Consider the following 27313-nt stretch of genomic DNA (forward strand, 5'->3'; position numbering starts at 1 on the left):
TCTCACCCTGTCACTAAAGCACTAGCGCAGATTCACTGAGATGCTGCAACCGCTTTACATTTTTTTTTGTCTTGCATTGCACTGTATAACAAAGAAAAATGTCAAGCAGCCACCGCACCCAGTAAATCAGCCTCCAATGTAGATCGTAACCCCTACACACTCCTTAGTACACCACTGGTAACAGATACTTTTTATTGAGACATCAGGGATCAATTATATCCCATATGTCTCCCCTGTGTCTTGTACAAGTATACAAAGAGTCTCCCAAGCTACCTGTTTACCCGGCATCATTGTTGGTATTTTAACAACCCTGAACCTGGAGGAGGTTTGAGCTTAGCACTTCCAGGTTTATGTGTAGCAGGAGGTCAGGAAAATAGGTTCCAGATCTCCCCAGTGTCCCTAGGCTCAGGGGGAGCAAGTATGAGCCCAGGGACCAGGACAGTCGGGTGCATGACCATTCACTTGCAGAAACAAACCTGACACCTCAGGTGTATTTTATCCTGTCAATGCCCTGCTGTTGCTGCATGCAAGGGTAAATAATGCCCATAGTTTGATCTGGGAAGGTGCTAAAAGAATGTTTATATAGAGATAGCGGATGGGAAGGGGTTACTTCTTTTTTTCACTCACATGTTATTTTGAACATCGGAGTCAAACAACAAACCTATTTCTAATTATAGGATCCATTTCTATTTTTTTATGTCATATCATGCAAATCATATTTCTAGCTCTGATTTTCCTTAAAAGTTAAAAATAAACAGCTCACATGGCACTCATTTCTTGTCTCCCTGCCAGCCTGCACTTGTGTGCAGTTATACTAAAACAGACCTGTTTCTCCTCTGCGTGTCTGTCATTCAACTCTTAAAATGGAACATTGAGCTCATCTGTATAAAAAAATAACTGGAAGCTCTTTTCTAAAATGGTGCAATTTAAAGCACAGTTTACTGCAGCATTCCATACATGGACTGAATGCTTTCTTACATCAACAAGCTCTGTTTATCATATCCAGTCAGCATATTTGTTTTACAGAGAAAAAAATGTAAAAATTAGAATATAAAATGCAATAAATAGTTTTAGTCTTTTATTCTGTAAGGTCTGGTTCACACTGTTTTTATTTTCTTTGACATTTTTTGGTGACTGAGTAGGGGTACCTACTCTGGATCTGAGAGGATCTGATTCCAGATTCTGATAAGTCACCTCCTGCTCTTCTACAACCACCAGGACACGGTTGTGGGGAAGATGCCCTTGTCCTAATCAACATGGGGGGGGGGATTTTCTCTAAGGCACCCCCCATGTTGAGGGCTTGTGGCCTGCTATGGTTCAGAAGGGGGGCCATTTGCTCACCCCCCCTTTCCCGGCCTGTCAGGCTGCATGCTCAGATAAGGGTCTAGTATGAATTTTTGGGGGGCGTAGGGTACTCCTTAAAATCCACAACAGACTGAAGGCCTGGTTTGGATCTTGGGGAGGACCCTCGCATTTTATTTTTTTTGGTCCTCTTCAAAATCCATACCAGACCTAAAGGGCTGTTTTTTTTTTTTTTATTTGTTTACATACCCTGCTGACAGGAAGGATGACTGTCATTGTTAGGATGCTGGCGGGACCCTGAAAAACACAAAATAAAAATGTATCAAAAATGTACAAAGTTGCACTGCAGCTGCATTACAAAATCACAATGAAAATCAGATCAAAATTGACTGTAATGCCCTGTACACACGGTCGTACATTTCGACGACAAAGCCCGTCTGATTTTTTCCAAACTTGGGCCAAACTTGTCTTGCATACACACGGTCGCACAAAGTTGTTGGAAAATCCGATCGTTCTCAACGTAAAACACGTACGTCGGGACTATAAACGGGGCAGTAGCCAATAGCTTTCATCTCTTAATTTATTCTGAGCATGCGTGGCACTTTGTGCGTCGGATTTGTGTACACACGATCAGGATTTAAACGATCGGATTTTGTTGTCGGAAAATTTTATATCCTGCTCTCAAACTTTTTTCTGACGGAAAAAGTCCGATGGAGTCCACACACGATCAGAATTTCCAACAACACAATCCAATCACACTTTTTCAGTCGGAAAATCCGACCGTGTGTACAGGGCATTACAGTATGAACATAGCATAATTTAAATAAAAATGGTAATTTAAGTAAATATAATGGGTGGAAATAAAAACTGAAACAACGTTTCCGCTGCAATACCCTAACCCACATTCTATATTACTTAATAGCTGCTCCCGCTCTATGCTGTTTAAACATAGTTACATAGTAGGTGAGGTTGAAAAAAGACACAAGTCCATCAAGTCCAACCTATGTGTGTGATTATGTGTCAGTATTGCATTGTATATCCCCGTATGTTGTGGTCATTCAGGTGCTTATCTAATAGTTTCTTGAAGCTATCAATGCTCCCCGCTGAGACCACCACCTGTGGAAGGGAATTCCATATCCTTGCCGCTCTTACAGTAAAGAACCCTCTACGTAGTTTAAGGTTAAACCTGTTTTCTTCTAATTTTAATGAGTGGCCACGAGTCTTGTTAAACTCTCTTCTGCAAAAAAGTTTTATCCCTATTGTGGGGTCACCAGTCCGGTATTTGTAAATTGAAATCATATCCCCTCTCAAGCGTCTCTTCTCCAGAGAGAATAAGTTCAGTGCTCGCAACCTTTCCTCATAACTAAGATCCTCCAGACCCTTTATTAGCGTTGTTGTTCTTTGTACTCGCTCCATTTCCAGTACATCCTTCCTGAGGACTGGTGCCCAGAACTGGACCGCATACTCTAGGTGCGGCCGGACCAGAGTCTTGTAGAGCGGGAGAATTATCGTTTTATCTCTGGAGTTGATCCCCCTTTTAATGCATGCCAACATTCTGTTTGCTTTGTTAGCAACAGCTTGGCATTGCCTGCCATTGCTGAGCCTATCATCTACTAGGACCCCCAGGTCCTTTTCCATCCTAGATTCCCCCAGAGGTTCTCCCCCCAGTGTATAGATTGCATTCATATTTTTGCCACCCAAATGCATTATTTTACATTTTTCTACATTGAACCTCATTTGCCATGTAGTCGCCCACTCCATTAATTTGTTCAGATCTTTTTGCAAGGTTTCCACGTCCTGCGGAGAAGTCATTGCCCTGCTTAGCTTAGTATCGTCTGCAAATACAGAGATTGAACTGTTTATCCCATCCTCCAGATCGTTTATGAACAAATTAAATAGGATTGGTCCCAGCACAGAACCCTGGGGAACCCCACTACCCACCCCTGACCATTCCGAGTACTCCCCATTTATCACCACCCTCTGAACTCGCCCTTGTAGCCAGTTTTCAATCCATGTACTCACCCTATGGTCAATGCCAATGGACCTTATTTTGTACAGTAAACGTTTATGGGGAACTGTGTCAAATGCTTTTGCAAAATCCAGATACACCACGTCTACGGGCCTTCCTTTCTCTAGATGGCAACTCACCTCCTCATAGAAGGTTAATAGATTGGTTTGGCAAGAACGATTCTTCATGAATCCATGCTGATTACTGCTAATGATACCGTTCGTATTACTAAAATCCTGTATATAGTCCCTTATCATCCCCTCCAAGAGTTTACATACTATTGATGTTAGGCTAACTGGTCTGTAATTCCCAGGGATGTATTTTGTGCCCTTTTTAAATATAGGTGCTACATTGGCTTTTCTCCAATCAGCTGGTACCATTCCAGTCAGTAGACTATCTGTAAAAATTAGGAACAATGGTCTGGCAATCACTTGACTGAGTTCCCTAAGTACCCTCGGATGCAAGCCATGATTTATTAATGTTAAGTTTCTCAAGTCTAATTTTAATTCCGTCCTCTGTTAACCATGGAGGTGCTTCCTGTGTTGTGTCATGAGGATAAACACTGCAGTTTTGGTTACTGAAGCCCCCCGATTCACATGTGAAGACTGAGGAGAAGAATAAATTCAATACCTTTGCCATCTCCCCATCCTTTGTAACCAGATGCCCTTCCTCATTCTTTATGGGGCCAATATGGTCTGTCCTCCCTTTTTTACTGTTTACATACTTAAAGAATTTCTTGGGATTTTTTTTGCTCTCCTCCGCTATGTGTCTTTCATGTTCTATCTTAGCTGTCCTAATTGCACCCTTACATTTCCTGTTGCATTCTTTATAAAGTCTGAATGCTGAGGATGATCCCTCAACCTTGTATTTTTTGAAGGCCTTCTCCTTTGCTTTTATATGCATTTTTACATTGGAGTTAAGCCATCCAGGACTTTTGTTTGCTCTTTTAAATGTATTACTCAATGGGATACATTGGCTAATGCCCTTATTTAATATGCTCTTAAAGCAAACCCATCTCTCCTCCGTATTCTTTGTTCCTAATATTTTATCCCAGTTTATGCCTTTTAGCAAGGTTTGTAGTTTAGGGAAGTTGGCTCTTTTGAAATTGAGTGTCTTTGTATTCCCTTTATGTTTCCTATTTGTGTGATTTATACTGAAACTAATTGACCTGTGATCGCTGTTACCTAAGTTGCCCCGTATTTCCACATCTGTGATCAGGTCTGTATTGTTGGTAATCAGTAGATCCAGTAATGTTTTATTTCTAGTTGGTGCCTCTACCATCTGACCCATAAAATTGTCCTGCAAGACATTAAGGAACTGGCGAGCCTTAAATGAATGCGCGGTTCCCTCCGCCCAGTCTATGTCTGGATAATTAAAATCCCCCATTATGATAACACTTCCCATCCTTGCTGCTACTCCAATTTGTGATAGGAGATCCGTCTCCACTTCCTCCCTCAGGTAAGGGGAAGGGGACATAATAGTGCAGCACTACTTATAATCTCAATATATGCAAAATCATAAACAATTTCTATCTGACAATATTTTCATCCAAAATTAAGTTGACTTCTGTAGAGGTCCCTTGCATCTGTGTATGACCTGGCTTCTCTCTGGACATTGCCTCTGCTTCCTTCCTCAACTCTGCTCGTCTGGTTACCTTGACCTTGGGCTATTTACTGGACTCTGCCTGCCGATTCTGTACTGCTTATGCCCAGCTGTTGCCAACCTTGGCCTGTTTATTGGACTTACACTTTCTGCTAATTTGGCAGTCAGTGCAAAAAAAGCCCCAACAATGTTGCAGCCTCTACTAGGTACACAATAGTGTTAAAACTAGCAGCAGTATAATTTCATTCAAACTGTTGTACACAAATTGTGAAAAATCGTTCAGACCATTCTTTCTTTTCTTTGGAAGTTTTGTATAAAGTATAGAATGGTTAATATGGGAGACTTGGAAATTCACCCTCTCCATTGTCCTGGTGGCCATTGTCATTGGCTCAGATGCTATGTGAAATCCAATATTTTACTGTTGTCCATGGAACAGAAGGTTAAGGGAAATGATTCCAATTGAGACACCAGACACCAGATGACTAGTGCCTGTCAGGGGGATCTGCAATCACACGTTCGAAAACCTGCTCTAACTGCTAATGTTCCCAAGATGCTCACTCTCTGTAGCAACTTGTAAGCTCAGTTTGTGTGGCACTCTGCATCAATGTCTGCATTTTGTGTTCATGTACTGTATATACATCTGACCACTCTCTAAAGTCTGTGATCACCTTAACAAATGGACTGAGCAGACCGCAAAAAAAACAGCACAGCAAATACTGGAGATCATTTTACGCGAATCATTTTCTGTAGACGGTTTTTATATATTCTAATTTATTTCAATGAGTTTAAAGAATGAAAACATTCTGGCACTAAATTCATTAAAAATGGGGGGCAGAGGCGACAGCCAGAGCTGATGGACGTGTGAGAGGAGGGCTCTGACCTACCGGGTGTTTCACAGCAGCTCACAGCACACCAGGAAAATCAAAAAGCACACCGCCGGATAGAGGAGTGTGAGGGGCATACGGTGGACATAATGTTTAAGAGGAAGGAGAGAGAGGGACCCTGAAAGCTGACAGACTTCTTCCCTCCAGCCGCGGGCCAATAAATCCAAGATGGCGCCGGCGCCAGGAGCCGCACGTCAGGCACAACATATGCTGCCAATAATCCACCGCCATCCTCAGGTGAGTCACAATTTAAAGACCATCCACTGCGATCCTCCCCCTTCAGTAGCCCTTTAAAGCAAAAAAGAAGGATTGGGGAGGGGGGATGATACAGAAACAGCGGGGGAAGTAATGGAGGAATCCTCCACATACGCTCAGCAATTAGATGTCTTCCCCACCTCAGGGCAACCCATCATAGACACTACCATGAAGGAGATGCTGCAGACCCTGCGGGGGGCCCTCCAATGTGACATGGCAGCATTTATAAACACCACTAAAATGGAAATATCTGCAGTCAGTAATAGCGTTGAATATGTGGAGCAGAAAATGGAGGAATTTACATTAGCACACAATGAGCTTGTGGATGCACATTTTGAGGTAGAGGAAGAAATCAAAGCCATGCGCCTCAAAATGGCGGATATTGAAGAAAGGGCCCAGAGGAACAATATCAAATTTAGAGGGGTCCCTGAAGCCTTTAAACTAGCAGAGCTTACTGCATATCTGCAAAAACTCATGATGACAGCTCTCCCATCCCTGAGCCCCACAGATGTCACCATTGACAGGGCCCACAGATTGCCAAAACCTTCCTTTCTTCCTGACCAAATCCCCTGGAATGTCATAGCAAGAATCCACTTTTACCACATAAAAGATCAGCTCATGCGCTATGCCAGACAGCATCCTGCTCTTCCTCATCCCGTTGCTGGAATCGCATTGTATGCTGACTTGTCGCAAGTTACCTTGACAGCCAGGCACAACTTGGTTCCTATCACCAAGATCCTGCGTAATCACAAAATCCTTTACAAGTGGGCTTCCCAGTCAAATTATTAGTGGAAATGCACAATGAATCGCATGCAACCACATCACTAGACAGAGGCCCGGAGCTTCTCCATAAATGGCGTTTAATCCCTGCAGAAGGAGTACCAGCGGACACTGACCCCCTCTACGATAGACGCAACAACCAACGCCTGAACAGGAAGAGTAAGTAAACAACCTACTCATGACTGTATTAATACCTAGCATCTCTCCAACAAAAGGGATACTGCAAAACTGGTGACTTCCAGCTTCATCGCAAATGTAAGTGCTTACTCAAAAAACACCCGATGTTCGGTTGTTCACTGACTTATTCTTCTTTTTCCCCCTACTTCAGTTACGAGATGACCTCCGTAACCAGTTCGCCGCTAAAACTGCGGCTTGACTTTCCCCAGTTATATAGAGATCAAGTTTGATTAGCTCCGGTTAATATGTTTGTTTTGAAAGTTACAAGGGCATTACTACCTCGGACTCTGTGCATACCTACTACAACACTCCTACTGCTATGACCTACCATTAGATGGCAATGCTGCGCACCCTACCATTGGAATTAATCTTAAACTGATGTCATATAATGTGAGAGGATTGAACAGTCCCTATAAGCGTAGAGCCCTCTGGAAAACAGCCATGGATGCAAAGTGCGATGTATTGTGTGTACAAGAGACTCACTTCTCTAGTGTAAAATCCCCAAAATGTACGCATGCTAAATTTCCGCACGTATTTACGGCCAAACATGCTTCTAAGAAAAATGGGGTACTGATTGCTATTAAGGACACAGTAACCTTTTCTCTGTTACAGGAACATGCTGATCCCCACGGACGTTATCTCATTCTGGTCGCAGAAATTGACCATGTCACTTATACTCTCGTAAATCTGTATGCACCTAATGTAAGATCGTTGAGGTTTATTCGCAAAGTTATAAGAATGGCAAAAAAATTGCAAAAGGGCAGCTTACTAATATGTGGTGATTTCAATATGATTATGAATACGGAGCTAGATGTGTCCTCGGTGGCCTTCACACGGAGGCACTCTTTAGGTTCCCTGTGTCATGAGGAAAGGCTCTTTGACCCCTGGCGATGTTCTACTCAGCTGTGCACGATAGCTATTCTAGAATTGATTTTTTTCTTACCCACATGTATGCATTGCAGAATGTTCAGGCTGCTGACATCCACAACATCACGTGGTCAGACCACGCGCCCGTGACTATAGAGTTTGTGGATGCCAGCAAAACCTCCCACAAACCACTGTGGCATAACAACACTTTTCTCCTATCGCAGCCCAAAATCAGGGATGAAGTAGAAGAGAAGCTTAAAGAATTTTTCCTCTTCAATAACAATGGGGAATGATTCCCTGTGACAACATGGTGTACACACAAAGCATTTGCTAGGGTTGCTCTTATACAAATTGCCTCCAGAGAAAGGAAAAAGAAAACGCAGCACATGTCACAGCTCCATGAGACTATAGCAGACTTAGAAACAAAACACAAAAACCCTGTTACCACGTTTAGTAAAATACTTAATACTCACTAGCTGCCGTGAGGAGCTGAGGCAAGAACTCAGAGCATGACACCTTTTTTATGAGACTAAAAGTCTCATACTACTCTCAAAATAATAGAGTGGGCAAAATCCTAGCCTCCCAGCTCAAAAAAAGACAGGCACGTTCCAACCTCACGCATATTAGCCACCACCACACTAACATCAAGTTCCACAATCCTAAAGATATCGCCAATGTATTCAAGGACTATTATGAATCCCTGTACAATCTCAAAGTAGACCCACTTACTCACTAACCCACAGAAAGGAAGATTGAGGATTTCTTACAAGGTATTCACCTACCTTCCATAGACACAACCACACTGCAAAAACTGAATGCGGATGAGGGGGATGGTTGGGTAGTCCTCAATATAACACGGCACCTCATCCCAATGATTAGAAAATTGTATGAAGGATAGGGATGCGGGGATTATAGCGGTGCCAAAAGAAAACCAGAATGTAATTAGATAAAAAGCTTGAATTTTTATTAACAAAAGTTTAAAAAATAAGAAATTTCTAGTTTGTTACATAGACAAGGTGTGCATCAAATTATAGGACATTTAAAACCATTTGTAGCGAAATTTTACAAGATTTGGCCTGAGAATGTGGCGGCCAATCCCATAGATAGGTATTTGAGGGTCCTACATGTTTTGCCAGATGTGGCTGGGGATCAACAGGACACCGATGCTTCACCTCTATTTTGCTCTGCACATTAGACTGTGTGTTGCAATCAACTCCGTATCTTTTAGATCAGCCATCTAACTAGCCCTTTGCACTATCCATCCTGGACAATCTATGTCCAGACCTCATCATCTTATATGTGGCTGGTTCGATGTTAAAATTTGAGTAAGCTCCGGTGTCCTGTACACAAGCATCATATATAAACATTATATCTTCTGCCAGGTCCTTCTATCTGCTCCCTGCAGCTGCTTATTGTACCCCGGGCCCTTGGTGCGGCTCCTGAGGCTCTCTGCGCCTGCCCCCGGTGACTTACAGATTGTATAGTAGCGATATAGGTATAACCAACTGTCCCTGAGGAAGCCACTTCTGGCGAAACATGTAGGACCCTCTTATTTTTTAAACTTTTGTTAATAAAATGTCATGCTTTTTATCTAATTACATTCTGGTTTTCTTTTGGCACCGCTATAATCCCCGCATCCCTATCCTTCATATCAAAAACTGAATGCACCCATCACTCTCCAGGAAGTTGAATCAGTTATTAAATCCCTACCTATGCACAAATCCCCCGGCGCGGATGGTTTTTCCGCTGAATACTATAAGGCACTTTCTGCCCTCCTCGTCCCCGAATTAGTAAAAATTTTCAACATTGCAGCCTCTTCAGGTTCTTTCCCAACGGAGATGCTCCAAGCCATAATAGTCACAATACCAAAACCTGGCAAGGTTACGTCAATCCCACAAAACTTCAGGCCCATTTCTCTATTAAATTCAGATCTGAAGATCTACGCCAAAATTCTAGCAAATAGACTTATGGATATTACCCCCTCTCTCATAGCTCATAGGGCAGACATGCACCGGATGGGACGAGGAGGGTGCTGAACCTCCTGAGACTAGCAGAAATAACACAAACACCTAGTACTTTTTTAGCTTTAGACGCAGAGAAGGCCTTTGATAGGGTCCACTGGGGTTACCTATCCTAGACCCTGCACAAGTTTGGAATCTCTGGCCTAACCCACTCCGCAATTATGTCCCTATACTCTAATCCTACAGCTAGAGTCTATTCCTCTAGCTTACTCTCTGACCCCTTTACATTTCATTTTTTCAAACTTCCACTAATAATAGAACCATTGGCGGAATAAATCAGATCCTGCGACGAAATAGAAGGTATCAAACTTGGATCTGACAGTCATAAAATAGGACTTTTTGCAGATGACATCATTCTTACTATATCCAACCCAACATCTTCTTTACCTACCATCAAAACCCTATTACAAAAATTTGGACAGATCTCCTTTTACAATGTCGACACATCCAAATGCTACGCCTTGACACTCAACATACCGAACGAAGAAAGAAATAGATAAAAAAACATATTCCCTTGTATTTGGGACCCCCCTTAAATTACATACCTTGGTGTGCAGCTGACCTCCTCTTCCTCCAAAATCTATTCAAGTAACTAGCCTCCATTGCTAACTAAAGTCGAAGCGGAACTACATCAAATTAGTACTCTACACCTCACATGGCTGGGGAGGATAGCTGCATACCAAATGCAGGTGTTGCCAAAACTTCTATACCATTTTAGAACGTTTCCTATTCCAATCCCCCAGAAATGTTTTACCCAACTAGAGATATGCTTGAAAAAATTTATATGGGGGAAAAAAAAAACAGAATTGCCCTAGCACAACTTTGCAAACCTAAACATCTAGGTGGCATCGGTCTACCTAACGCACAAATATACTGCAGAGCTGCGGTACTGGATCAAATGCGTTACTGGTTCTCCTGCCAATCAGACAACCGATGGTCAGACATTGAATGCGCAGTTACATCAGGTTACAATCTCCCAGCACTGGCAATGGCTGCATGCATTCACCATAAACCAAAAGCCCCACTGTACCCAACCATTCAAGCCACTATTGCTGCTTGGTCCTCTTTAGTAAACAACCACTATACTGACACCCCAACTCGAAAACTAAAAATCCCACTAGCGACCTATGAATATCTAATTCCTAACTTCTCAGCTCAATCTTGGAGGAATATGGGGGCACACGTCTCTACGTGCTGTAGACAGATTTAGAACTTATCAAATACATCACTACTCCCATGCTAATCCGATCCAACCCATAGAAATACCACAAATCCTATGTGATTTCTTGTTAAGTAAACCCTCAAACATAAAGGGATATCCTTGTTTTACAAAATTGCCACTCCCCTATATATGCAATCTAAACTTACCAGCATAGTGAAATGGGAACATGAATTACAAAAAGAATTCCCTATACATCAATGGCATGAGGTTATAAAATATAATAGCAAATCCTCAGCTTGTGTGGATCACTGGGACCATATCTATCAGTGCCATATCTATCCGGGAGAGTGTGGAATAAGAGCTTGAGAAGCAGGAATATTGCTGTACTCCCGGATTCTTCACTCTCCACATATCGATCAGCCCAGCTTCCTCCAGAAAATGGCATAGCCGATTTTTCCCGGCATTCTCCAGTCGCATCCCCAGAAGGAAATGAATTTTTATGGAGGACCTCATTAAAATCTCCCATTATTATAACTGGCACATCTTCCTTATCTACCATAAATTCCATCAGTCTATACATAACCTCCAATTGAGAAAAATGGTGAAAAGGTCTCCCTTCCATACAGTTCTTATAAACCACTTTTCCATAAATTCTATTAGGTTAGGACCCTCACTTTTCTCGGGTAGCCCCCTCAACCTCACATTGTCCCGGCGGGATCAATTTACATTTCGTCCATTTTTAAGATATATATATCCATCTGTTTTCTCATATTTTTAACATCACATTTTAATGGATGTAGATCGTCTTCCAGTTGGCTTGTCCTCCCCTCCAATGCTGTTGTTCCTTCTGCTGTTTTTTGTAATTCGTGTCTGACCATTAACAAATCCTCCTTCACCCCCTTTAATTGGTCAGATAGTTCCCCCAGCATGGATCTACACGCATTCACAGCCTGAAGGATATCCTTCACTGTTGGTTCTTTCTCAGAGAGGGGGCTGGTGTCAGTAATTACCTCAGGATCTTGCTGAATCATCCCCTGGTTCTTATTACTCACAATCTTTGTGGCCTGCATGGCTGGAGCAACTGCTGATAAATTACCCTGACTTTTTCTGTCCGCTAATGCGGTCTGTTGTGTCTTTACTTGTACCTGTTGCACCCCTTTTGTTGGTGTCTGTCCGGGGGAATGAACAAAACACTCTAGTTTCGCTGCTGCAGCTACTGCCGCTGTGATTTGACTGCCCCTTTCTCTTGAGGAGCGTAATTGTTGTGTCCCCGCATTCTCCTGCTGTGTTTGCTCCTCTCCTCTTCGCTTTGACATACCTGCGCAAGGGGTGGGGGGAAAAAAAAAACAACAAAAAACTGTTTTATACAGCAGATCACTAGAGCGAGATTACTGGAGTATTCCAGGCCAGTTTTTCACAGGTAGGGGTGCAGGTAAGAGTGCACAGATATTTTACACAGGATCCGTCAGGACCAGGCCTCCAAGTATTTTACATGGGTTACGTTAAGGCAGATGGCCTAAGCTATGTTGCTGCTGTTTTTGCATTCAAAACTGGGGTGCTGAGTTAATTTACGCTTTGATATTTTAAAAGTTCGGAGTTTCTTTACCTTAGGTTTTACTTGGTATATTACTTGGTATATTGAGACAATATCAGCGTGGTATACAGTAAGTGTATCAGATCAGAAGTAGTAAAGAAAGGTAATATTTATACACTGAATTTATCTTGATTGGGGTATGGAGTATAAATTATATATGCACTAAAGTCTCTGAAATAAAATATGGCTGAAGCGGTATATCGTAAAGTCTCTGGAGCTAGAGCGCCGAGGTCTGCTGTTATTATCGCTAAGACAGAATTCAGCCAGGATTAGAACCGAGTTTGCTAGAGCACTATGTGCCACCATATGCCATGAGCCAGAAAGCCAGTTTAATACAGATATTCTGTGCAAAAGCTGATCTGCTGGTTTGCTGCTGTCATGGTTATGCATTAATGTGTGTCTGTCAGCTTACCTCTCTCCATGTGTTCCTTTAGAGGCCAGCCACTATCACCTTACTGCATATATAATCTTCCCTCAGCATAGCTTCACCTCAGCCTCTAACTAGGAACACTATATTAACCTGTGCATTGCAAGCCAACCTTGCTGATCAACCATTGTGTGTTTAGCTTCCTGTTTCCTGCTTGCCGTGTGCTCTACATTTGTCTCTGTTACCGACCTTAGCGTGTTCTCGACTATTCCTGTTTGCTCGTGACCCTGACCTTTTGGCTTGTCCCCGACTATCTCTGTTTGCCTGTGACCCTGAACCTTTGGCGTGTACTCTGTTGTCCTTGTCTGCTAGTTGCCCTGACCTTGGCTTATCCCCTTACTATGCTTGTTGTTCCAGACTGCTGCTTCCTTCCTCTATCTCCTGTAGTCTACCGTGAGCGTGAGCTGTGAGACCCTGGGGGGCCGCGACCTGGAGCCAGACTGCAGCGCAGTCCATCCTCACCACTAGAGGCTCTGGTGAACACCTGCTGACTCTTAGACTCCGCGCCCTGGGGAATCTATGCTCTAGCTCCCACTGAGATCTGAGTTAGTGATCTAGTAGACCTGCTTCCTGAACCTCCCAGGGTTCAATCGGCAGCAGTCAGTTCTAGGGTCCACTACCTTAGGGGTGCATTCCTGACTCCTACGGAGTGCATCTGTCACCTGGTCTCAGGTGACCTGACAGTTTGATCAGCCATGGACCCGGCTGACATGTCGCTTCCTGCAGCTGATCCATTGCAAGGCATAGTCCGCAGACTTGAGACCCAGGAATCTAATCAGCCCCAGGTGATGCGATCCCTTCAGGATTTGGCCTCCCATTTTGAACAGGTTCAGGCCTCATTAGGACCCCCGGTTCAACAACCTTAACCGTTATCTGCTGCTCCACCTATCACACCAGTCGCAGACACAAATTCATTACAACTGCCAGTTCCAGGGCGCTTCTCTGGGGACTCCAAGGCCTGGAGGGGGTTCCTTAGTCAGTGCACTTCATTTTGAACTCCAGCCCCAAAACTTCCTGTCTGATCGGGCGAAGGTAGCCTATATTATATCCCTCCTGTCCGGCGAGGCGTTAGCCTGGGCTGCTCCTCTGTGGGAACTGAATAATCCAGTGGTTTCTAGCCTGTCTGATTTCTTGAGACTTTTTCGGAATATCTTCAAGGAACTGGGTGGTGTCTCCTCAGTGGCCAGCGCTCTTTTATATCTCCGTCAAGAGTCCGCTTCTGTGGGACAGTATGCTATTCATTTTCGTACTTTGACTGCTGAGCTGAGCTGGAATAATGAGGCCCTAGTTGCAACCTTTTAACATGGCCTCTCTGATAGAGTGAAGGATGAATTAGAAGGAAGATCCCTCCCTGCTGATCTGGACGGTGTCATCACCTTGTGTAACCAGATCGATATTCACTTTCAGGAGAGGGCCCTGGAAAAAAGACACAAGCACTCCCCATTCTTTAGGCAGCCTGAGCTCCCTTTTCCTTCTCTTCGACCCAAGGAGCTCCCCCTGCCTGCTGAGGAACCTATGCAGCTGGGCCGGACCAAGTTATCGCAGAACTCTGGGCCTGTGCCTCTACTGTGGGGTCAAAGGTCATTTTCGTGACACTTGTTCTCTTCGTCCGGAAAAACACTCGGGGCTAATACATCTGGAAGGTGGAGTATTAGACCCTGAAATATCACCTTCATCTTCTCGTCTTCTCCTTTCTGTGTTCCTTCATGTCGGCGCTTCCTCTCGTTCGGTCTCGGCACATCTGGATTCCGGAGCTGCTGGCAATTTCATGGATTGAGAAATTGCATCTTCCATGAGACTTATCCTTTTGCCCCTCACAACGCCATTGGTGGTCTTGGCGATTGATGGCACCGTTCTCCCAGGGCCCTATCTGCTTTCAGACCCTCCCTGTTAAGATGTCGATAGGGACACTCCACGAGGAGTTGGATATCCTTCCTTGTCTTACCTAAGGCTTCATCTCCTATCATATTAGGTCTTCCTTGGTTACGGCTCCATTCCCCACATGTTGACTGGACTGCTGGACAGATCCTAGCTTGGGGTTCCTCCTGTTCTTCTTCTTGCCTACTCAAGGTTGACCCAAAAGAGAAACTTCCTATTGCCACCATCCCAGTATCTTCTGCTCTTCCCGCTGTATATAGCAATTTCTGGGATGTGTCCTGCAATAGTCGGACTGATACACTCTCTAGGTCATCTGGTACTCTGAATGAGGAGCCCACCTATGAACCTGAACCGATCATTCACTCCAGTTTGCATAACCACTTACCTTTGCCTGTCCCTAAACTCCCTTGGACGCACACCCAGGGTAACTGGTCCACCAGTTGCACAGTCGCTACACCCTGCGATGCGATTGTGGTAGTCACTGCACTTGGCAATGCTATTCAGTTGGCCTCTGCACCAGTTATGCCAGTCTAGCCTATGCCCAGTGAGCTTCCTGCTTCTTCTTATTCAGGACCTTCTGTAACCTGGCCTCACCCTACTACGTCCATTCAAACCTGTTTATGAGGCTCAATCCATCCTTTGGATAGACTGCCTCATTCGGCCAGGAGGGGGTTTTCAATCTTTCTTTCTGGGCTCTCTGCATTCTGTTTGTGTTTCAGCTTTCCAGCTTGACTCTTGTGACATGTCACCTTCAAATCAACCTGACTTCAGGGATCCACTGACCTCTGCCCAGTCTGATGGTCCTGTGCTGGATGTCGAGATCATCTTTAAGGGTCTGGGGGACCCTGCTCAGACTCCTGATGGTCTTCTCATGCCCTTACCCATTCCTAAAAAGTCTTTAGTCCTCAATAAGTCCTCTCGTCCTCCCCCTACCTCAGTTTGGGTCTCTGAGGATAATCTAAAGTACGAGGTTAGTCAAGTTCTGGATTCCCGGCTCCATAGAGGCATTCTTCGATACCTCGTACATTGGAAAGGGTTTGGTCCTGAGGAGAGGTCTTGGATCTCTGCATCTGAGATCTTTGCGCCTTGTCTGTTGAGGAGGTTTCATCTGGAGTTCCCCTTTAAGCCTGGGCGCAGGCGGGGGAGGAGGAGGCTTCGTAAGAGGGGGGGTACTGTCATGGTTACGCAGTAATGTGTGTCTGTCAGCTTTCCTCTCTCCATGTGTTCCTTTAGAGGCCAGCCACTCTCACCTGACTGCATATATAATCTTCAGCATAGCTCCACCTCAGCCTCTAATTAGGAACACTATATTAACCTATGCATTGCAAGCCAACCTTGCTGATCAACCATTGTGTGTTTGGCTTCTTGTTTCCTGCTTGCCGTGTGCTCTATGTTTATATATATAGAAATATCGCGCTGTCAAAAAACAACCGTGTGCAAGCAGCTAGCACATACAAGTGATCTAATCCTGTGAATACAACATACAAAGAAAAGTGCAGCGCTAACTATAAACATAATCCATATCCATATTCATATCTTGCAATGAATAATATAAATTATATAATGAACCTTTTAGGTAAAACACATTGAGTCCGTAATGTAAAAAGTGTTGCACAAAGTGTTTGTGATACACTTATAATAAAAATAAAAGATAAATAAAATAATCCTTGAAATGTGAAAGTCTTAGGAGGTATATAACACCAAAAAAGTGAAAAGACTGGTACATGTGTTGATAGAAGATCCACCACCACTTTGAATTGGGGGCTTACCGGAAAGATTGGACTCAGATGGGTATATACCCACTGAGCCAATCTAGCTTGTAACTGTGGGGATCCACGTTGGTGTCTGTGTAACGTAAACTTTAATCCAGGTGACCCAGGTACTTGTGAGTAATTATGTATGGCAAAGGAAACACATCCACTCAGGCATCCAGAGTATATATGGAAAAAACGTGAGAGTACATAGCGTAATACTGTATAAAAGGTTTAAAACTCATTTATTAAAAATAAGAACACTCTGTGGCTTGGCAAGGGACCGCGATGGACGTGTGCTAGTGGAGCTCCCGGACCGACACAGCCTAAAGCCGGACAACCCGAGAGCACAGACTCGGAGATGGGCAAACTGAACCAGCAGACACCCCACTCCAGATCACGCCGCAATTCCGCTGCTGCTTCTGCCGCTAGAAGCATCGCAGAAATCCTCAAAGCACAGCCGTCTCCACGAGGCAGCGGTACAGGCCTCAAGACGGCGCGGGCTCTGCAAGACGAAGAGGACTTCAGTGAGGACTCTCAATCAGCACAGGAGGATTCAGGTAGGGGACGCAATCGCTCTAACAAGCCCCTCACATATGCGGACATGTCCGGATTCACTGCAGATATAAAATCTACATTTTCTGCCGCCATCACGGACCTGAAATCGAATTTACTCTCATTGACTGACAAGATGGAAACTGTGGAGGCGGCGGGAAAACACAGGGACAGGGCCATACATAGGCTGGAAAAGGTCATTGACTCGCATGCTGAACAGTTCATTGAAATGAACAGACATTTAGAGGATCTTGACAACCGTGGGAGGAGGAACAACATTAGGGTAAGGGGGATTCCTGAGACCATGGACTCTGATCAAATAATACTGGCATTACAGCGTGTCTTTAACTCTTTGTTGGAAATACAGGAAGACATGGACATAGAGTTCATGAGAGCACACAGGGCCCTCAGAGCCAGGGGCCCAGACACGGCCCCCCCAGGGATATTATCTGCTGCCTTCAAAGCTATCCACTCAAAGAAGATATCATGAGAAAGGCACGCAGAAATGATCAGATTGTCTTTAATGGTGAACACATTATGCTGTTTCAAGACCTCTCCCAAATTACTCTGAAAAACCACAGAGCATTGCGACCCCTCCTAGACAAACTCAGGGAACATGACATGCGTTACACGTGGTGCTTACCTTTTGCTTTGGTGGTGACGCAGGCTGGAAAAAAACACATCCTGTGCTCGCCATCTGATTTAACAGACTTCTGTGCAGGACTTGGTCTAGACAGAGTGGAATTGCCTGAATGGTACCAGGAGTTTGCCCTTCCACCACTCACAAGAAGTCCCCACACCTCACCATCTTCCACACTCGAAAAGCAATTCCCTAAGCGGATGAAACATGGCCGTGGCGGTGGTCAACATTCAGGAACACCTAATAGAAGACAAAACCCTCACGGATCTCAAGCAGTGGAATAACGCATTGTGTTTACAACCCTGGAGTTTGGTGATTTGACTCCCAACAACCCTCACTATAGGACATGGATCTTGTTAACCACAATTTACTGTCTTCCTAGGTACTCTACAAATAAAGCAAAGATGCCAGAAGACTTACACCTATCTGTCGCAAGCTAAATGGACCTAGCTGTTACAACGCTTTTCTCAAGATACCAGTGATTGGTCAGATAATACTTCAAGGTACTGTTTTTGGTCACGACGCATGGCAACACTCTGGTCCCTTCTACTCTGGGCTTTGGAGATCACAAGACTTCCATGAAGAAGTAATGCAGGTGGTATTGCCCAAATAGAGACAGAAGCGCCTCACACAGATGCCAGGGAAAATATGCTGGATTTCTTAAAGACAAGATGCTCTTTTCAAGTAAAACCTTTCACAGGGTTGATCCCTCAAGACATTAGTTTATTTTTGGCCTATTTTTTCTTTCAGGCTGTGTTGTTCTTTTTAGTTCCATATTATTTGGTTTACACTTCCTAAGTCACATTTTGATATTTTTCTGAATTCATTGTATATAAAGGTCTCGTGGTTAGGACTTGATCTTGATCATGACACCATTGGTTGTGACTTTTCCATCCCAGAGGTAAACCATCCACGAACCCACAAAGTACACTTGGGCCGGAGGTTTCACGACCCAGGTGCACTAACCACTTGCTTTAGAAAAGTTGTTTATTATCTAAAGTATATTTACCTGAGGAATTCCTCCGTTGATTTAGGATTCACTATCTATTTCTGAATCCAATTCTCTCTATTCTCTCTTCTACACCCTCACTCTTCTTTACCTGTATCTCTCTTGCGTTCTCTCTCCTTGGTCTACCGATAATCTCTGTGAACACTGAGTAACCTTGATTTGTCTTCACAGAGCTAGAGTGAAATATCCCCCCCCATATTTGACCTACAGGGATGGCTTTCTCGTCACTTGGGGGGAGGCCTATGGTGATCTCACACAACATCAAGGGACTGAACATTCCTGAGAAATGTGTTTCACTTCTCAGAGAGCTAAAGAAAGGTAGGCCCCAATTTGTTTTCCTACAGGAGACTCACTTCAGAACCAACCAAGTTCCTAAAATTACTAATGCATACTTTACTACAGCATACCACGTGACTAATGACTTAGCAAAAACCAAGGGGGTGACTATTCTACTCAGCAAAGACACTCCCTTCACCCTTACTGATAGGTTGACAGACCCAGAGGGTCGTTATATCTTTATCAAGGGAACTTATGGAAACAGGACTGTGACGCTGGCTAATGTATACTTCCCAAAGTCCTCTCAGGTCACCTTTTGCCAGAAGGTCACCGTGAACTCAAGGGTTTTGCAGCGGGGACACTGATTATGGGAGGAGATTTTAATGTACCACTAAACCCAATCATGGACTCCTCCACTGGAAAGTCCTGCATCACGTACAGAGCCCTTAAAACAATCAAAAAGTGTTTAAACACTTTACAGTTGGTAGATACCTGGAGATTCCTCCACCCAGACACCCGAGATTTCACATTCCACTCTATTCCTCACGATCGATATTCCCGTATTGATCATATTTACATCTCCCAAAGAGACCTACAGACAGTGACAGAGGCCCACATAGGCATTCAGACGATTTCGGACCATGCGCCCATATCCCTAGGGGTAGATCTGTTCTCCACGCCGCCCAGGTCTAACACATGGAGATTGAACACATCATTGCTAACAGACCCTGACTTACTCCCTCGCATTCGGGAAGCTATATCTGACTTTTTTATTTTTAATAACACGCAGGACATGGATCCGTTGATGATATGGGAGGCACATAAATGTACGATTCGGGGGGAATTAATCAGGTTGGGTGACCAACGCAAAAAAAAACAGGAAAAAGAAATCTGGGACTTGACTGATAGAATACGCACACTAGAAGCCTCGCACAAACAATCTCTGGCGGTTAAGACAGCTAAAGAACTGCTAGAAGCTAGGAAAACATTACAAGAGATAATTCACACTAAAACGCAGAGAAAAAAGAGTCTACTATGAATCAGGAGACAAGACTGGACGGTTCTTAGCAAGGGCCTTGAGAGAGGCTTGCTCAAATAATGTCATATCTGGCATTAGATCGCCAGGTGGGACATTAGAGGTAACCCCAGAAGCCATTGCGTCACAGTTCCATAGCTACTATTCCAAACTTTACAATTTAACACAACAACACAGACCTTCCACAATACCAACCGATAGAACGCAGGCCATAAAAGACTACCTGATCGATAGTGGTTTGCCACGGCTAGAGGTTGATGAGACAACCCCCCTAGAAGACCAGATAATGCTAGCTGAAATTCAGGGGGCAATCAAGGGATTTAAGTCAGGAAAGAGCCCAGGCTACACATCCGCCTACTACAAAACCTTTAATGACATTTTGTCTGCCCCATTGGCTAAAGCACTGAACTCCCTCTCCTCACCCAGGCAAATACCCACGGACTTTCTCTCAGCGCACATAACGGTGTTACATAAAGCTGGTAAAGATCCCACAGAATGCCCAAGCTACAGACCCATTTCATTACTGAATCTGGATCTCAAACTATTATCCAAAATATTAGCCAATAGACTAAAGCCACTCCTCTCTTCCTTAATAGGACCGGACCAAGTGGGCTTCATGCCAGGAAGAGAGGCAAGAGACAATATTATTAAGGCCTTGCTCCTGACGCATGCAGCACATTCGCGGGGTATCAAGGGCCTTCTCCTGTCTACGGACGCGGAGAAGGCCTTCGATCGGGTTTCCTGGGACTACATGCTGGCTGTTTGTCGCCATGTGGGGTTGGGAACACACATGATGACTTGGATCACAGCTCTGTATCAGAACCCTTCTGCTAGGATAAAAGTAAATGGCATACTGTCAGACAAGGTTCAGATATCAAATGGGACCAGGCAAGGCTGTCCCCTATCACCGTTGCTGTTTATCCTGTCATTAGAGCCCTTTATCAGGAAGGTCAACAAGAACGAATCCATATCAGGCTTTGAAATAGATAACAGAATTTACAAGACAGCAGCTTATGCAGACGATCTCTTATTTTTCCTGACCAAACCTCATATCACAATTCCAAACCTACTGAAAGAATTCACACATTATGGCTACATATCTAACCTCAAAATCAATTACTCTAAGTCTGAGGCAATGAATGTCACGTTATCAGATGATACACTCACCAGAACTCAGGGGAACTTGTTCCGCTGGGTAGCGGGTGTACGCAAGTACTTGGGGGTATTGTTACCTTCGAGACTGACGAAAACTTATGAAAAGAACTTCCCCCATATGCTAAAAAACATTGCCTCAGACTTACAAAACTGGAACTCCAAATTTTTCTCTTGGTTCGGAAGAGCGGCCATTCTCAAAATGACCATTCTTCCACGACTACTGTACCTTCTGAGATCACTACCTGTCAAGATCCCACTGCACTTTTTTAAACAGTTACAATCTATCCTTACACGCTTCCTTTGGGGACATAAAGACCTAGAGTCAAATTTGCCCTCCTAGCTAGACCCAAGGAGCGGGGTGGAATGGGCTTACCACATTTTCACAATTATTACCTAGCCTCTCACCTTACTAGGGTGATTGATTGGCACTGTCATGGAAAGTCAAAAGACTGGGTCCAGTTGGAAGAGTCACTGACCTCGGGCACGCTTAGGTTCTCTCCATAGATTCCGTGGGGAAAACAACATCAATCTATAAAGAGACACCCTCTGACGGGGATCACCATAGAGGCCTTTCAAACGGTGATTACCAAATATGATTTAACGTCACAATTCAGCCCATTGACACCTTTACAAAACAACCCAGACTTCGTTCCAGGATTGACGGGTAAAACCTTTCAAGCATTGGATCCATCAAAACTACTGACCGCGGGAAACTGCATGAGAAATAACAGGGTTAAAGACTATTCAAGGTTGAAGGGGGATAACAATCTTCTCCATTTACCCAGATGGTCATACTTTCAAATCCGCAGCTTCGTTACGGATAAGACTAAACAACCCCACTTTCAAAGACCTATGACTCAATTAGAGACAGTTTGCCACGGAGGGGATGACTTTGTCAGGACGACCTCTGTCACATATTCCTGGCTCCAACACCCTACAACAACTACTAAGGACAGATTTAGAATAGAATGGTCAAGAGCACTGCAGAAAGATATTAATGACAATGGCTGACGGCTTGCACATAAATGTTCCATCAGTACTAAAACACAGGAGACGGCGTACAAACTTCTGACTCAATGGTACGCCACACCCCATAAACTCAAAACATGGTTTCCAGAGGCCTCTGACAGATGCTGGAGATGCAATAGAGAGACGGGCACTCTCCTACATATCTGGTGGCAGTGCCCAATCCTTGAAGCTTTCTGGACAGGGGTGAGGGATATCGTGCGACAGATAATGGAGAGCAGACTCACTCTAGATGCAGCATGCTGCCTACTCCACATTTCTAACTTCCCTTATAAAAGATATAAAAAATCTCTAACGAAGCACCTTCTGAACGCCGCCAAGGCCCTGATTCCGTTACGCTGGAAGAGTACTCAGGCTCCTTTGGTAAAAGAGTGGCTGCGGAAAGTCTCCGAGATCTGTCGCATGGAAGATTTACTGGCCCAAACCTCAGATGACATAGAAAGATACCACAAAACATGGACCCCCTGGTTCCATTTCAGGGTTACACCAGCATATCATCAATTAATGAACATTTAATACCCCTCTGAGTGTTGAAACCTCTCGACACTCATATGTGAAACCAAAGTGTGCTATGGAGACCAAGGAGAGAGAGACTCTATTACTTCGCAGACAAACTCTTCTCTCTTATTCCTTTTCTACTTTTTCTCTTTTCCCCTTACTACTTACTCCCTTTCTTTGAATATAGAAAATGTTGCTTTCTTCAAAGAATTCAAAGCTAACCGATGGATATGATAGATGTCATAACTATTTTGATCCATATATCTAACTGGTTGAAGCAATAGATAACTTTAATCGCAATTTCTTTTTTGTTTACTCCCAGTATAGATTGTAGGCCAACGTGATTCATAGTCTGTTTACTACAATTTATCTCAGATGAGAGCCAATAGCCAATATACTTGCTGTTAACTGGATGTTATGAACACATATTTCAGATTAACAATGTAAAGTGGCTTTGATTGTTAAACTTAACCTTTAATAAAACTCTTTAATGGAAAAAAAAATAAGAACACTCACATTTCAGAAGAAAAACAGCGCTTTGAAATATAAAGATCTGGCAGTGTTGGTGGTGTCAGCAATTGGTCCCGACGCGTTTCGTCCTAGGGGACATCATCTGGGGTGCTGCACCACCCCAAACACTGCTTATTTATATAGTGAGGGACCCCCATGCTGAGCTGTGGCTCCAATCCGCTTCCTCACTCAATTAGAGTGACTTCTGGGTGTAGGCAAGATGGCGCCGACCTCGTGCGCCTCAAGCCTCACTCTCAGGTGGATGGGGTGGAACGCATGAAACACGACCTCATGCGCTCCACGACTCACATCCGAGGCGCTGGTATGAATCGCCTCTTCCCATAGTATAGATAGAGGAGACAGCGTCATGACATCACAGCGTCGTCTCACGTACCTAGTAATGAATGGGAAATGGAAGGAACACACAAGGGGAGTGACCTACGACTAACAATGAGAAACTTGCTTTAAATTAAGCATTGTGAAATACAGTTAGTATTGTTGGAGAATATATCAATAAAGTAGAATATATGTAGAGACGTACACTCAAAATTAAATATATAGAAAGGTCGACATATAAAGCACGTCCCCTCTATTAACTAGTAAATGGCATATATACAGGTATGCCCCATATATATGCATAATTTATGTAATTCAACCTGCATAATGATGCAAAAGATCTTAAAAAATTGCAAGGGGAAAAAATTGATAATGAATAAAGAAAAAGAATAAAAAAATAAAGATATATTTTCCCAAAAAATGTATTTTAAAAAATTATCTTAAATTTTTTTTTTTTTTCGAAAAAAAAATATTTTTAAAAAAACTTCTTTGCCGAACCACAGTTCAACATGAATGTCTAGCATGACAGATATTATAGATCAAAAATGTCCAACAATGATATATAGTCATTAATTTAAGTCATGAATTGGAACAATGACAAACCAACGAAACAATAAATCAGGGACAGATATGAGAAGGCAAAAATATTCTATGATTGGTTAATAAAAGCATTAATGTCCCACTCAACATTGAGTCCCAATGGCGAGTAGGACTGGAGCTCATATATCCAGTAAGTTTCCAATTGTGATACACCACGGGTTAGAGCCCCTCCACGCCACGGGGGAACATATCTATCAATGATAAGAAATTAAGTTCCGGGCGGATCTCGGTTGTGATACTGTCTGTAGTGTCTAGGGACAGTATGTTTGATATCTCCCCCAATTATCTTTGCCACATGTTCACCTACCCGAGTGGAAAAGGTCCGAGTGGTACGGCCCACATATTGTTTCCCACAAGGGCAGGTGATAAGGTATACGACATGCTTCGTTGCGCATGTACAGAACATTTTTATTGGGTAGGTTTTATTAGTCACGTTTGATCGGAATTCAAGTGTTTTATGTCTACCATTAGTATTATATCGACATACTGTACATTTTTTGCACAGGAAATAGCCTACTAGTTCATGAAAAAAGATAGGACGTACAGGAGGGTCAATTATATTTGGGGCAACTTTGTTCCGTATAGACGGAGCCCCTCTGTAAATAATTTTAGGTCTTTCTGGTAGAATGTTGCCTAGAACGTGATCACTTCTCAGTACCTCCCAGTGGCATTCCATAATGGTTTTGATATCTCTGTGCTGAGTTGAAAAAGAAGTCATCAGAGAATATTTATAGGTGTCACTGGGTGTACGAGAAGTTCTAGGGTTCAACAGTGTTCTCCTGTCTGTTTCCATGGCATTTTATATCTCAGATTCAAGTGTGACTAAATCATAACCTTTATTCAAGAACCTTTGTTTCAAAGATGACACTTGTGTTTGAAACACATCAATATTGCTACAATTCCTTACGCAGCCTTAAGAATTGGCTGCGAGGGACTGATCTCAACCAGGACTTATGATGGCAACTGTCCATAGGTATGAAGCTGTTACGATCAGTTGTTTTAAAGTGAGTTTGAAATTTGAATTGTCACAAACTAATCTCTATATCTAGGTCCAAAAAGTGTATTTAGTAGAACTATATTCAAGAGTTAGAGAGATTCCCCTGTCATTACTGTTAAGTGTGACGACACACAATTATTTTTTGTTTAATGATAAGTTTTTTTTGCAGCATAAGGGCGTAGCAATGGGGGCTATTTTTTTATGCTTTTTCTTTATTCATTATCAATTTTCTTCCCCTTGTAATTTTTTAAGATTTTTTGCATCATTATGCAGGTTGAATTACATAAACTATGCATATATATGGGGCATACCTGTATATATGCCATTCACTAGTTAATAGAGGGGACGTGCTTTATGTGTCGACCTTTCTATATATTTAATTTTGAGTGTACGTCTCTACATATATTCTACTTTATTGATATATTCTCCAACAATACTAACTGTATTTCACAATGCTTAATTTCAAGCAAGTTTCTCGTTGTTAGTCGTAGGTCACTCCCCTTGTGTGTTCCTTCCATTTCCCATTCATTACTAGGTACGTGAGATGACGCCGTGACGTCATGACGCTGTCTCCTCTTTCTATACTATGGGAAGAGGCGATTCATACCAGCGCCTCGGATGTGAGTCATGGAGCGCATGAGGTCATGTTTCATGCGTTCCACCCCATCCACCTGAGAGCGAGGCTTCAGGCGCACGCGGTCGGCGCCATCTTGCCTACACCCAGAAGTCACTCTAATTGAGTGAGGAAGCGGATTGGAGCCACAGCTCAGCATGGGGGTCCCTCACTATATAAATAAGCAGTGTTTGGGGTGGTGCAGCACCCCAGATGATGTCCCCTAGGACGAAACGCGTCGGGACCAATTGCTGACACCACCAACACTGCCAGATCTTTATATTTCAAAGCGCTGTTTTTCTTCTGAAATGTGAGTGTTCTTATTTTTAATAAATGAGTTTTAAACCTTTTATACAGTATGTACTCTCACGTTTTTTCCATATATACTCTGGATGCCTGAGTGGATGTGTTTCCTTTGCCATACATAATTACTCACAAGTACCTGGGTCACCTGGATTAAAGTTTACGTTACACAGACACCAATGTGGATCCCCACAGTGTGCTCTATGTTTGTCTCTGTTACTGACCTTCGCGTGTTCTCGACTATTCCTGTTTGCTCATGACCATGCCCATTTGGCGTGTCCCCGGCTATCCCTGTTTGCTTGTGACCCTGAACCTTTGGCGTGTACTCTGTTGTCCTTGTCTGCTAGTTGCCCCGACCTTGCTTATCCCCTTATTATCCTTGTTGTTCCAGCCTGCTGCTTCCTTCCTCTATCTCCTGTAGTCTACCGTGAGCGTAAGCTGTGAGACCCTGGGGGCCGCGACCTGGAGCCAGACTGCAGCGCAGTCCATCCTCACCATTAAACGCTCTGGTGAACACCTTCTGACTCTTAGACTCTGTGCCCTGGTGAATGTATGCTCTAGCTCCCACTGGGATCTGTGTTAGTGATCTAGTAGACCTGCTTCCCGAACCTCCCAGGGTTCAATCCGCAGCAGTCAGTCCTAGGGTCCACTACCTTAGCAGTGCACACCTGACTCCTACGGATTGCATCTGTCACCTGGTCTCAGGTGACCTGACAGCTGCAATAACCAAAAGGCACACGTTCAAAGAAAAAGGAAAGGGTCTATAGCTGGTTTAATACTCTAGGCAGTTTTACAAAGAAGGCTGACCTGCTCACTTCCCAGGGATTCAGCGGTTTTCTCTGCAGCTCCGTCCCAACCGTCCGTCCTTCCCTTCCCTTCGTTGTTTCACAGTGCGCCAGAATGACACCCGCACTTCCAGCCCGATGTCTCTCAGCTCTTTGTGCCACCTCGTTTCAAACAAGCGGGGGCAGAGACCGGCTCTCCCACTGTTCACGGGGTTCCTCTCAGATGGCGTGCGGCATATGGCGTCACTCGGAGCAGCTCGGGATGA

At 43.7% G+C, this 27313-nt stretch overlaps 1 protein-coding gene across 3 annotated transcripts in view; it reads right to left on the bottom strand.

Annotated features, from left to right (window-relative positions):
- Positions 1–27313, bottom strand: part of SNX29 (sorting nexin 29) — a 2112233-nt gene that overhangs the window by 1091117 nt on the left and 993803 nt on the right. For 2 of the 3 annotated variants that reach the window (XM_073591166.1, XM_073591168.1), the window contains one exon: positions 1552–1599. The exons of the other annotated variant lie outside the window; for it this stretch is intronic. In XM_073591166.1, coding sequence (XP_073447267.1) covers positions 1552–1599 — 48 coding nt within the window. The remainder of the gene's footprint in view (positions 1–1551; positions 1600–27313) is intronic. 3 annotated transcript variants of the gene reach the window in all.

Source organism: Aquarana catesbeiana, linkage group LG06, assembly GCF_042186555.1.
Source record: "Aquarana catesbeiana isolate 2022-GZ linkage group LG06, ASM4218655v1, whole genome shotgun sequence".
NCBI classification, from domain to species: domain Eukaryota; kingdom Metazoa; phylum Chordata; class Amphibia; order Anura; family Ranidae; genus Aquarana; species Aquarana catesbeiana.